Source organism: Trichoderma asperellum, chromosome 7, assembly GCF_020647865.1.
Source record: "Trichoderma asperellum chromosome 7, complete sequence".
Taxonomy (NCBI): Eukaryota; Fungi; Ascomycota; class Sordariomycetes; order Hypocreales; family Hypocreaceae; genus Trichoderma; species Trichoderma asperellum.
This window is the reverse complement of record NC_089421.1, coordinates 1,984,608-1,997,116: the sequence shown is the minus strand read 5'-3', so window position 1 is coordinate 1,997,116 and position 12,509 is coordinate 1,984,608. Positions and strand designations below refer to the sequence as shown.

The 12,509-nt window shown below is 46.5% G+C and overlaps 4 protein-coding genes across 4 annotated transcripts; 2 read left to right on the top strand and 2 right to left on the bottom strand.

The window, feature by feature from the left end:
- Positions 1-1,579: 1,579 nt before the first annotated feature.
- On the bottom strand, positions 1,580-1,880 carry TrAFT101_011396 (uncharacterized protein; the record flags this gene model as incomplete). The annotated part of the gene is made up of 2 exons (XM_066129247.1): positions 1,580-1,675; positions 1,782-1,880. 2 exons carry the CDS (start codon positions 1,878-1,880, stop codon positions 1,580-1,582), a joined length of 195 nt encoding a protein of 64 aa, XP_065985379.1.
- A 1,197-nt stretch (positions 1,881-3,077) lies between these two features.
- Positions 3,078-7,806, top strand: TrAFT101_011395 (uncharacterized protein; the record flags this gene model as incomplete). The annotated part of the gene is made up of 2 exons (XM_024910395.1): positions 3,078-5,690; positions 5,740-7,806. The coding sequence occupies 2 exons, from the start codon at positions 3,078-3,080 to the stop codon at positions 7,804-7,806; spliced, it is 4,680 nt and encodes a 1,559-aa protein (XP_024754989.1).
- Positions 7,807-8,889: 1,083 nt separating this feature from the next.
- On the top strand, positions 8,890-9,507 carry TrAFT101_011394 (uncharacterized protein; the record flags this gene model as incomplete). The annotated part of the gene is made up of 1 exon (XM_024904830.2): positions 8,890-9,507. One exon carries the CDS (start codon positions 8,890-8,892, stop codon positions 9,505-9,507), a length of 618 nt encoding a protein of 205 aa, XP_024754988.1.
- Positions 9,508-11,063: 1,556 nt separating this feature from the next.
- On the bottom strand, positions 11,064-12,273 carry TrAFT101_011393 (uncharacterized protein; the record flags this gene model as incomplete). The annotated part of the gene is made up of 5 exons (XM_024910394.2): positions 11,064-11,280; positions 11,338-11,422; positions 11,494-11,584; positions 11,636-11,747; positions 11,804-12,273. 5 exons carry the CDS (start codon positions 12,271-12,273, stop codon positions 11,064-11,066), a joined length of 975 nt encoding a protein of 324 aa, XP_024754987.2.
- Positions 12,274-12,509: the final 236 nt, after the last annotated feature.

Sequence of the window (12,509 nt, the reverse complement as noted above, 5' to 3'; positions counted from 1 at the left end):
CTCACAATTTGCTAGAACCAAGCTGAAATGCCGGCTAATGTCAGTGAGTGCATATTGGGCACAATGCAAATGCAAGGTCCATCTCACGATATTGAATGGCCATCACGTCCACAGCATCATTGGCGCCAAATACGCAGCGGTTGAAATACGACTTCTTCCATTCCCAAAAACCCGCATGCCAATATTATGCCTAGCTACCCAACTCATCGTGAAGGGGGTCTTGCACTGATACGTGGACCAAAGAGGAACAAAATCACTAATTTGTGAGCCTCATTATCTCACCAAATTGTGGGTTGGTGCCCGATATCATATTTGGAATATGCGGAGATGTGACGGCATCATACATGAGGCTGGACAAGTAACAAATTCATCCATTGAATGCAGCGCGTCGGTGATGCGTTGGACATGTCCCACATTTGCCCAAAACGTCACGCGCCAGAATACGGCAAATCAGTTCGTGGCTGCTATCGCTGACAGTGATCTCGATCCCCATAACGGCCTTGCATGCATGTCGACAATTCTCAACAAGAGGTTTGCATCATGGTATTTGGTTCATAATCGCATTTCCATTAAATTTCTATGAGCTGCTACGGCAAGGCAGTGGTACGATATGTGATACAACAAGCCTGAATGCTTTTACTCTTTTTTATTTTGTTGTCTCGAAGAAGACTTATTGTATGGCTTGGCAGGGTTCCCTGTCAATCTGTCTTGGGTAGACAGGTAACCCATATCTCAGCCCAGTCCATTTCTAGTTTAAACTAGCATTATTCTAGACCACAGGCTAGAGAATATCCAAGATTGTTTTATGGGTCGTGAGGTAAGATCCTTACTTCCGTAACTAGCTAGCTGAAAGTAAGCAATAATGGAGAACGTAACCACAGAGATAATTGGCTTGTGGTGGCCAAGCGTTCATAACGATGCCACTCTTTCATGATGTCACATCTTCAAATCATACAGTAGCAAAATTCGCTAAGTGTTGAATTGTTCCTAATAGAGAATGTGGGCTAATTGATGCTAGTTATTATTCTACTAACAATAAAAGAGTCAGAAACACATTTGCCCCATCATATAGGGTAAAAATATAAGCATTTCTATTCCATTGCTAGGCAACTACATACAACCTGGATTGCTCAAGTGCATATCCAACTATAACTATGGCTGAAACTATGAGCACCAGTCATTAGGATATGTGCAAGTTCTTTGAGTGCAGCATGTTGCACCAGGATAAGGTCTTTACACTGGCCCCATAGGGTGGAACAGCTGGAAGTAGGTGCCGAGACTGAAGAAGTAGTTGTCGTTGAATGAACGGTCGTCGACATGGAGGATGGGCTTTGCCGGAAATTGTGGTGACATGGTCTTTACCTATGCATTGTCAATCCGACGTGCTGCAGTAAACGGAATATGATAACCAGAAACAAAGGTCTCGTCCCACTACCAGAAAAGATCGCCAGCCATACCGGCAGTGGCCATGGAGATATTTTGCCAAGGGGTCATGTTTGTGCAGCGAACAACCGTCGATCCATCTCGTGGTATGTAAATATTAAGTTGACACATATAGATACTATAATGCCGGCGCAATTTACTCACGTTCTTCCATAATGCATATTTTGCTCGCGCCCACAAGCTTGAGTATGAGCTTCCACCCAACTGCTTCCCGAAGGGTAAGCCTCGCCGCCTAAGTAAGTGTTAATTGCAATAGACAAGTTATAGGGAATAAAGAAAAAAGGAAAGAAAGGAAAAGAAAAGAAAAAAAAAAAAAGAAAAAGAAAAACTCCGCTCACAGCCCTCAGAAAGGTGAAACGTGCCAAAGTCAAGCGACTTAATCTGTATATTAAGGACAAAATCAGTGTTCGAAGCATATGTATATGGATAAGAGCCATCTCCTGTGTTGAGGTCAAGCCTTTCATCCCCTAACGTTACGAGATGGTTTGGATCGAGCGACTTTGATATATTGGGATACGCCTGTAGTCCGCTCGTCTGTCACGCTGGTATCGCCTTGGCGCAGCAAGGCCCACTGGCTAGCTCCCATGCAAAGATAGCTGTCGAGTTGATGTAGCAACTTACAACAGCCCCGATATATGTATGATACTGAGCTTGAGCCGCTATGTTAATAAACTAAGTGGTTTCATTGCTAAAGGCAGCCGCAAAAGCGTCGATGCCGCCAAAGTCGGCCCAATTATTGACAAACAGAATGATAAGTTCAAGGCCGTTCTGCCCAGCCGGGGAAATTACATAATCAAGGCTCTGTAGTCCATCCGCTCCCGTTTTAATCACGGATCCCGTGGCGTTTAGCAGCTGGAACCCAAATTTCCCAGTTGGGGGCAGTGTGTTCCAGTCACTGAAACCAAATAATACGCACCGAGTAGGCGATATTACACAAGGTTATGTCAACATCTGTGGTGTTGTACGTCCGCGTTGAGTCATCAGGATTCTTCCTCAACAGAACGGAATGTAGGATTTTTCAATTTGCTGGTTGGACTTGGCGGATATTCGCTCAACTACCAAACCGATTGGATTGAACTCGCTTAGACAAGGTATGCGGGAAAGGCAAAAGCTCCAATGCAACGTCTCATCGTTCAAAATAATGCAACTTCAACAGTACTGAGAGGCAGAACAACTCTTATGCTTGAAGGTAATGAATATAAGTTGATCTCAGCAGTCGGCACAAGCACATTCGTACCTACGCGTGGTTGAATCTCTGATGTGTTTGCTAAAGAGTAGAGGCTGTGAGGCACACTGGCAAGGTACCTAGTATACCTTTTTCCATTGTATCTTCCTCCTTCTAAGTGCATATATGGAATATGTATTGCATAGGAGCTACTTTGTACATGTACTAGATTCAGCCTTGCTGCGGGGGCCCGATGATGCCCAAAAGTTATATATGCATGAACTTTTTCTCGAGCTTACTCAAACCCGATATTATTGACCATCGCTCTTAATGACTTGGCTCGAACTGATGCTCTGAATATTATTTTATATCTATAATATTCGAGATCGCTGCAGAATCATACCCTTCGAATTGCCAAAGCACAGTGCCACTGTGGTCTCTGTCCTGATAAATACATGTACATTGTCTTATGGCTACCCCGCCTGCGAGCCGTGACGAATTTGAAGTCGCTCTAGTTTGTTCACGACCGCTCGAATACAACGCCATCTCGCTCCTCTTTGATCAGTTCTGGGATGAGAACGGCGATCAATATGGCAGAGCCATTGGAGACATGAACACTTACACCACTGGACGCTTTGGAAAATTCGATGTCGTCCTGGTTCTTTTGCCAAATACGGGGAAAATCAGCGCGGCTAGCGCCACCGCGAGTCTCCGATCGAGCTATCCAGCGTTGAGGCTCATAATCTTGACGGGGATCTGTGGAGGCGTGCCCAGTTCCGATGCTGGCGATGAGATTCTCCTCGGTGACGTGGTCATCAGCAAGACTGTGATACAGTACGATTACGGCAAGCAGTATCCTGATGACTTCGCGGTAAAGGACACGACAGAGGATAGCTTGGGGAGGCCGGACAAGAATATCCGCAGTTTGATTGCGGTCCTTGAAACAGCCCGCGGACGAGAGCTAATTGAGAAGCGGGTTGCCGATCTTCTCGAGCAAATTCAAAATCTTAAAAGGGATACTTACCAGTATCCCGGGACCGCCAGCGATAAGTTATTCGAGGCAAGTTACCGCCATAAGCACCACACTTCGCTGCAATGCCTCTGCGCGCAGTGTCACGAGTATTCGGCTCCTGTATGTGAAGAGTCTCGAGGTCTAGGGTGCGACGTACTTGGATGTGATGACAAGCATTCTATACCGCGACAGCGTCTTGAAACAAAACGCCAGCTTGAGCAGCAAATAGGTAATAAAGAGGCTCAGATCCCGTCCATCTTCATCGGTCGTTTCGGTTCAAGTGATAAAATGCTCAAGTCCGGCGAGCATCGTGATCGAATCGCTAAACATTATGGCGTCCTAGCCTTTGAGATGGAGGGCGCCGGAGTCTGGGATGAGCTTCCATGTATTATTGTCAAGGGAGTCTGTAACTACGCAGACAGCCACAATAACAGGCCTTGGCAGAACTTCGCCGCCGCAACGGCCGCAGCTGTCGCTAAAAGCTTGGTGGAACGGTATACAAAAACAGACAAGCCGACCATAATCCAGGTCAAGCAGCAAATAGAGGAGATGATGAAAGTTAAAGAAAATAGAGATTGCCTAAAGGACCTGCACCAGACGGACCCCCGTGACGATAAGACGCGCATACAGCGTACTAAAGGCAACTTGCTTAAAGACTCATATCGCTGGATCCTCAGCCACGAAGATTTCAAGAGATGGTGTGACAATCCTCAGTACAGGCTGCTTTGGATCAAAGGAGATCCTGGCAAAGGAAAGACAATGCTTTTATGCGGCATCATCGACGAGATAGAGAAGTCTACTACTACACATTGCTTGTCTTATTTCTTCTGCCAGGCTACCGAAGTACGACTGAGTAGCGCAACGGCAGTGCTACGAGGTCTTATATATATGATAATCAGCCAGCGGCCGTCACTTATTTCTTACGTCCGAGAAAAATATGATATTTCTGGGAAGAAGCTTTTTGATGACGGCAATGCTTGGGATGCGCTGTCCAAGATTCTGATGGCTATGTTGAATAACGCAAGCTTGGATGATGCCATTTTGGTTGTCGACGCTCTCGATGAGTGCAATAAAGAATTACCGCTTCTCCTTGAGTTTATTTCTCGAGCGTCTAATTCGTCACGTACCAAATGGATCGTGTCAAGCCGTAACTGGCCTCTTATTGAAGAGAATCTTGATACTCCCAAGCAGGGAGTTAGGCTATGCCTTGAGCTGAATGAAAGTTCAGTTTCCACCGCTGTTCAAACTTATATCCGACATAAAGTGAAAGAATTGGCTGAGCAAAAGGGCTATGATAGCACAACGCAAGATGCTGTTGAGCAACATTTAATGTCAAACGCTCACGGCACGTTTCTTTGGGTGGCTCTAGTCTGCCAAGATCTTGGTGATCCAAAGGTCAAAAAGCGACATACGCTTAACAAGCTCAAGACATCATACCCACCTGGGCTTGACCCTCTATACCTGCGAATGATGGAGAATATTCGTGACTCACTTGATGCGGAAACTTGCCGACAGATATTGGCTATTGTTTCAGTCGTATACCGCCCAATCACATTAGCAGCACTAAGCCGCCTTCTAGACTCAGATGATGATTTTGAAAGCGACGAGCTGACAGACATTATTGGGTCTTGCGGTTCATTTTTGACCATCCGAGACGACGTAATTTACTTCATACATCAGTCGGCAAAAGATTTTCTGCTTGAAAAAGCTCCTGATCAATTTTTAGCCTCTGGCATTGGGTACCAGCACCGCATTATCTTTTTGAGATCGTTGGAAATTTTAAGCAAGGCACTACATCGCGATATGTACAACCTACGCCTTCCAGGTTTCCCAATCGAACAGGTCTCTTCGCCTAGCCCTGATCCATTGGCGCCAATTACCTACTCGTGCATCTATTGGATTGACCACTACTGCGACCCAAGATGCTTGCAGGCACTGAGTCTTGAGAGCAGGCAACAAAGCGAAGAGGCTATCGCCAAGTTCTTGGAAGGTAAATACCTGTATTGGCTGGAAGCTCTGAGTTTGTTGCGTGGTATGTCAGAGGGATGGCTTGCAATTCAGAAGCTAATAGTAAGTTGAAATTTCTTCTTGATTGTATATCAAAGCTGATTTATGAAAGGAGGCCATTCAATCGCAACACCTTACTGAATTGCTCAAAGATGCAAGTCAATTCATTCGGTCACACAAGCGAGTGATGGAGTCTGTTCCATTGCAGGTTTATGCAGCAGCACTCGTTTTTAGTCCTTCGCAGAGTAAAATGAGAGAAATTTTCGTCGCCGAAGAGCCAAAATGGATCCTCACAAAGCCACTTGGGGCGATGCGCTGGCCTGCTTGGCTACACACTCTCGAGGGCCATACTGAGGAAATCGCATCAATCGTCTTTTCCCCCAACTCATCGCTCGTAGCATCGGGCTCATACGACGATACAGTCCGGTTCTGGCGTATTAGTACAGGCGATTGTGTGCATGTACTTAGAGGCCATACAGAGTTCATTATTTCACTTGTCTTCTCACATGACTCAGCGCTCTTAGCATCAGGCTCATGGGATCAAACAGTCCGGCTCTGGCGCACCGATACAGGCGATTGTGTGCATGTACTTAGAGGCCACAAACAGCGCATTCTCTCACTTGCTTTCTCACATGACTCAACACTATTAGCATCAAGCTCAAATGATGAAACAATCCGGCTCTGGCGCACTGATACAGGCGAATGTGTACAAGAGCTGCAGCATTTTGGTGAGATTAAGGCCATTGCCTTCTCGCATGACTCGTCCCTTCTGGCATCATTTTTTGCAGGCGGAACCTTTCGACTCTGGCGCGTTAGCACAGGCGACTGCGTACGAGATCTAAGGATTCATAAAATTAAGATTAGCGCAGCTGCCTTCTCACATGACTTGACACTCTTAGCATCCGGCTTAGAGGATACAATCCAACTCTGGAGCATTGAGACAGGAAAGTGTGTGCGAGAGTTTAAATGCCATCCCGAAAGTGTCCTTTCAATCAACTTTTCTCATAATTCGAATTTGATGGCATCAGACTCATGGGATGGAATAGTCATGTTCTGGCGCCTTGATACAGGTGACTGCATACGAAAGCTAAAGATAGACGGTTTTTCTCGTAAAGCTGCCTTCTCCCATGACTTAAATCTTATGGCAATGCCTTGGGCGAATACAACAATCCGTCTCTGGCACGCTGATACAGACAGCGAAATGCAAGAACAAGAAACATCCGGAGATCGGGTCACATCGATGGCTTTCTCGCACAACTCAGCACTCGTGGCATCGGCCTCAGCCGGTAGTGGGGAAATCACGCTCTGGTGCGCTGAAACAGGGAGATGTATCCGGGAGATGAAAGGCCATACGTGGACAGTTGTGTCAATCGTTTTCTCACATGACTCAACACTATTAGCATCAAGCTCAAATAATGAAACAATCCGGCTCTGGCGCATCGAGACGGGCGATTGTGTGCAGGTCCTGCAGGGTCGTAATGCGTTTGGCGCAGTCGCCTTCTCGCATGACTCCGAACTGATAGCGTCAGGTTGCCGTGATGGGTTGATTTATCTCTGGCGCACTGCAACAGGCGAGCGCGTGCAAGAGCTGAAAAGTGGCCATGAAAGCTATATTTCGTCAGTTGCCTTCTCGCATGATTCAGCGCTCATAGCATCAGCTTCGCGGTGGAGACCAGTTCGAATCCTACGTGTCGCAACAGGTGCGCATGTGCAGACGCTATGGGGTCACAAGGACGATGTAACAGCGATTGTTTTCTCGCGAGACTCGGCGCTCGTAGCATCAGCTGCAGAAGATCGTACGGTCCGGCTATGGCGCGTCGACACGGGCGAATGCGTGCAAAACATCTACCTTGGTGCCGCATCATTCAAACTATCAATTACAAGCGACAATTCGCAAATCCTTACGGATTTTGGCTCTATTGCTGTTGAGAGCACCGCCATGCCTGATGCGCGGATTCCAGCTCGCTTTTCAGGCATTGGCGTAAGATGCGACCACAGCTGGATTACGTGGAACAATAACAATATCCTCAGGATACCGGTGGAACTTGAGGTGCTTCGGACGGCTATATCAGGATCCACCGTTGCCATCGGCTGCAGTTCAGGACGGGTCGTTATTATCCGTTTCTCGACTGAAGAGTTGACAAAAATCTTCGCTGGCGTTGATAATATTCTATACTAGAGCTTTACAGTAAGATCGGGTGCAGCGATACAACAAGTGAGTTTGATTCAAAGGATGGCTCCTCCTAATGGTTGATGCTTTATATAGACACGTTGGAGCGTTGTCATGTACTCACGTAGCTTATTAACATTCTGTAAAATGGAGATGCAATATCGGCATACGGCGCATTTGGGTACCTTTCATATAAGTTGAGATAGATGTAAGTTCATGGTAAGATGCTTTCTATCTATATCGACGTCGATGATCATATTCTCATGAAATGGGCCATTAAATGTGGGAAAGTCTCGTTTCGTATAATAATAGGGTAGCATCACGATAACAGGTTGTTTATCCTCTTGCATCTAATATCGTGAGGGAAAGAAATGCAAGAGTATGGGTTCTAATCTACAACTGCATTCGAGAGCCGGGCCAAGGAGAGATGACACTTAACAACTGGCGACAAAATGGTCATAGCTGTTCAATTCCCCCGATGCCGTGAAGCTGAGTCAACACAACCTTGCTAGTAGAGAAGTCCCGACACAAGTATAATAAAGTTTGGCCAGGCAGTCAACACCCCCAATTGGTCTGCAAAAAACCGGGACTGGCGGAATTATCAGCACACAGAATACGCCACACGCACATAACAACGGCGCTGCATTTCATAGCATTAGTGCTCTTATTATCCTCAAGCAGGTGTATATCGAAGAAAATAACGTCGACACTAACGCAACAGCTTAGAACAAAGACAAAACTTCTCTTTTTCTCTCCGGTCTCTTCTTCTTCACACTAAGCAAGCAAACGGAGAGAAGAGTGACAAACTAACGAGACGTGATTGGCGGCGCTGTCATGGCCATGATGATGCTGATGATGCTCCAAGCTCTAGGATGCGTAGAGACAGCTTGGCGTAGTCTAGTCAGGTACAGCAGTGTGTACCCAATGGTCTGCTATTGTATGTCGAGTGAAGCCGTATAAAGATCCCATCCTAGGCACTCAGCAGTTCCAAATCAAGTTCTGCCATTCAACTTGAGAAAGAAATAAATTCTTGAGATCAACTACGACGCCCAAAAACCATCAACCCACCAAGATAGAAACAACAAAACAACCATGGCTTCTCCTGTTATTTACAATCGTGGCGGTCCTGTCCAAATCGCCCATCCTGGCCCATTCACTTGTACGCAGTCCATCTGCTCAGACACGGCATGCGCAGACAACAGTCTTGAGTTCCAATGTCTCTCGCAAGTTATGCAAGGGTACGACATCTCCTTTCTCGGCTTGACCATGCAGTGTGACAGCGACTCGACCGTCTATCCATTCATGAGCTGCACTTGCTCCGAGGGTTTTGTCAATTGCGATGATAACGGGGCTAAAGAAGGCGAGGGGAGTCCCAGTGTAGATGGCGCAAGTGGCTACGCTGCGGATATCACATTGGTTGGAAAGCGAGGTGGGGGTGTGCCGACTATGCAAAGCGCCGAGGGCAGCAGTTTCGATATTCAGACTGCTTCAGCTATTCAGACAGCTGGAGGCATCACTCAGGGCACTCAAACTATTCCTGCTGTCCAGACGGCCGGGGGTGGTGCTCAAGAAAGCCGGACCAAGACTACTCCGACTGCGCCAAACTCGCCGACTGCGACGGGTGCGGCCAACAAATACTTTGGCGATGGGCTCGGATGGCAGCTGAGACTTGGTCTTGTCGCCCTCGTCTCGGCTGAGCTGACCCTCTGAGGCTCTCTGGTTAGTCTCACGGCACACTCTGTACGTTGTAAGTCTTGAACACTTGGCCAAATATTGTATATTCTAACAGGCCTCCAGATGTATACGCTGTGTGTGTTTACCTACTCGAGATTAGTATACGGAATCTCTTTCTTCTTATGTATTCAACCACGTTTCTTTGTGTGCTTAAGTATTTTAGTTATACCTGACTTAATTTTCTTATATCATTTGAACCAAGAGAAATTACACTACTGCACATGTCATCAAAGCATACTCCCCCGGGCATAGCTTGCTCAAATCTCGAGTTTCTTCACACAGACATACATCTTTCTATTCCACTCTGTAAACCTACAAGATGAAAACAGTGTTTGCCAACTGCTACTTGCACCTCGTCCGCCTCTCCTTAATTTGATTCCAAAAGACCAGACAAGATCCTGCATTCTCTATTAGGGATGGTCGTATATACTTTAAATGGTTACAGGCTTGACTACGAACTAGTGGCAGTAGACATGAATTTTGCAGAACCCACGTCAAACCTTGGATGTCGAATCTTTACCCCTCCTCCTTCTCCCCCCTTTTCCCTCCTCTTTGCATACGCGTGCTGATGAACCCAGCCTACATGTCTACCAGTGGTTTGTCTAGTTCCCGATCTCAAAATCCTGTCAATAAACTGTGCCTTCTCTTCAACCTCGAGACTACCGGAATAGAAACTGAAACCTCCAAATGCCCAACTCTCTACTTCAATGAAATGGAAAGCATACATCTTTCCGTCTTATTACTAGAACCCCTCCCCACATATCTTTGGCTTGTGACGTTCCTGGCGTCTTCCACTTCCCCTTGTCGACGTGCGGTGGGGCGCGTGGCGTTCCACTCCCTCAAATCCATCCACTTCAGCTCTGTGTGCTTTTCGTAGCCATTTGCATGTGATTTTCTTTCTTAGTCTCACAGTAAGCCAGAAAGCACTTCAACTGTCTCCCAGTCAGCTTTCTCTGCGCTGCTTGCTTCTGCCGCGGTTTCATTCGGCTCATCACTCTTGATAGTCCTCGTGTTTCTATCGGTTTATTCCATCACGACAGAATCCAGGCAAGGTGAGCAGTGTATATCCTCTCCATCTGGATTTCTCCGATCACGCCTCGAGAGTGGGAACCCTCCTTCTTACTTCTAGTGGAAGCATGTACCTGAAGATAGTAAAAGGTTATTCTTGATATACTGTGACTGCATTTTGCATTCTCCGACGTTAGAATTATTTAGCTCGCTTTTTAGTGACCCCTCGAGCCTCTTTTACACTGAATGAACGAGACATGGAACACACAAGAACATCACTAAAACACCCCTTTGTCATAGCAGCAATGCAAACCGTAGTGTCTTCGCTGACAGAGTGGCTTAGAGGCTTCCCGACGATTTGGTCCTGAGATCTTTCTGCTAATCCTCTTTAATCGATCTACACCTGACAACTCTCAACATGTTCATACGATTCCATGCCAACTCCTTGTCCAAGCACGCGTAACTGGAATCATAATAACAGCAGTGTTTTGAACTTGTAAAATAAACTGAGCGTTATGATAAAATTAATGCTTCGCTTTTTTTCGGGGCCGAAATTCAGTTGAATAAGATTTAAAAAACTCATTTGGCTCCGTGGGATGGGTTCCTGTAACATCATGGAAGGCAGTTGTGGCGATATAATTCGTCTTCCCCTCGCGAACCAGGCTGTAATATTCCAAGATGTATTCTTTTTCTGATTCATCGCTTTCGCTTTGAGAGGCGAGCACTCTCTTGGCTTCGTTTCTTCACTGTTTGTTAGCAGAAACTTGGTTTACCAGCGTAGAATATCAAGAGACTCACTCAGATATGTTCTCGAATTCAATATGCGCACCCAGTGCTTTGCTAGCTGCTTCGGCTAACTCTTTCCCAGCACATAGCAGAGGTCCTGTGCGTATTCTTTAGCAAGCTGCACACGATTTTCCATTTGACAGCATCCAGTACATAAGGGCGTTCTACCTGTAACAATCATCATTTGGCCTCGATGCTTATCATCAAACCCATGCTTGCCTTTGCCAGCTAGGACATGGGCAGCCACATGTGCAACATCCTGATAGGCTGATTAGAACTTTGTTTGATGGTTAGACAAGCTCATACTCACGCCTAACGCTACAGGAGCAAATTTATGACTCTCTCCAATCGGCAGTGGGAGCACACCGTCAGCCTTAGCCTGCTCCGAGTAGAGCAGCAAGTTCTCTGCGTAAAATCCGGCACTAGAAGTAGTCAGTCTCTGTGTACTTGGACCAACCGCTGTGATGTTTAAACACACCGAATAACGCAAGGTGAATGGCCAAGGGCGGTTTCAGAATCCCCTTTAGACGCAAGAACCGCGCTTTCTATGTCGATAAACTCTCTCAATCGTGGCTGTTTCTCGCGGTCTGCATAATCACAGCCGGCAGAACTAATGAGAAGAACATTGGATACACCTGCTTTCTTGGCAGCATTTGCAAGCTCCATCGTTATGTCAAACTTGTCGCGATGAGCCGGAGGAACTAGGCATATGGTATCGCATCCGATCTCCTTGAGTGCCTTCACCATAAGGCGTTCACGGCCTGGTTGATGATGAACAACTTTTCCACCGAGTTCGGTGAGTTCCTGAGCTCGCGCAGAGGACGGGTCCAAAGCTAATCCAGTGAGACTGCTGATCTGCCGGGAGAATTTGCCCTCCTTCAAGAGAAGCTCGGCTATAAGGAAACCCGTTTGGCCTTCGACGGCCGTGATGCAGATATTTCGAGACATTTTTTATGCGAGAGACAGTCAGTGAAATTAGATGTATCCGTCATCCCACCTTTTGAGACAATTGGTCGCTGACGCGTGTGGAAGGTATAATCTTAGGGCACACTTCTTTTATAGAAAGGTTTCTTGCTTTAGGCTTCCACGTCACCGTGATCTGTACAATTAGGTAGGTGGTACAGCCATGCACAGAATTGTACTGCCATATAATTTCATTGATCTCATTCCTTCGCAATTATCGG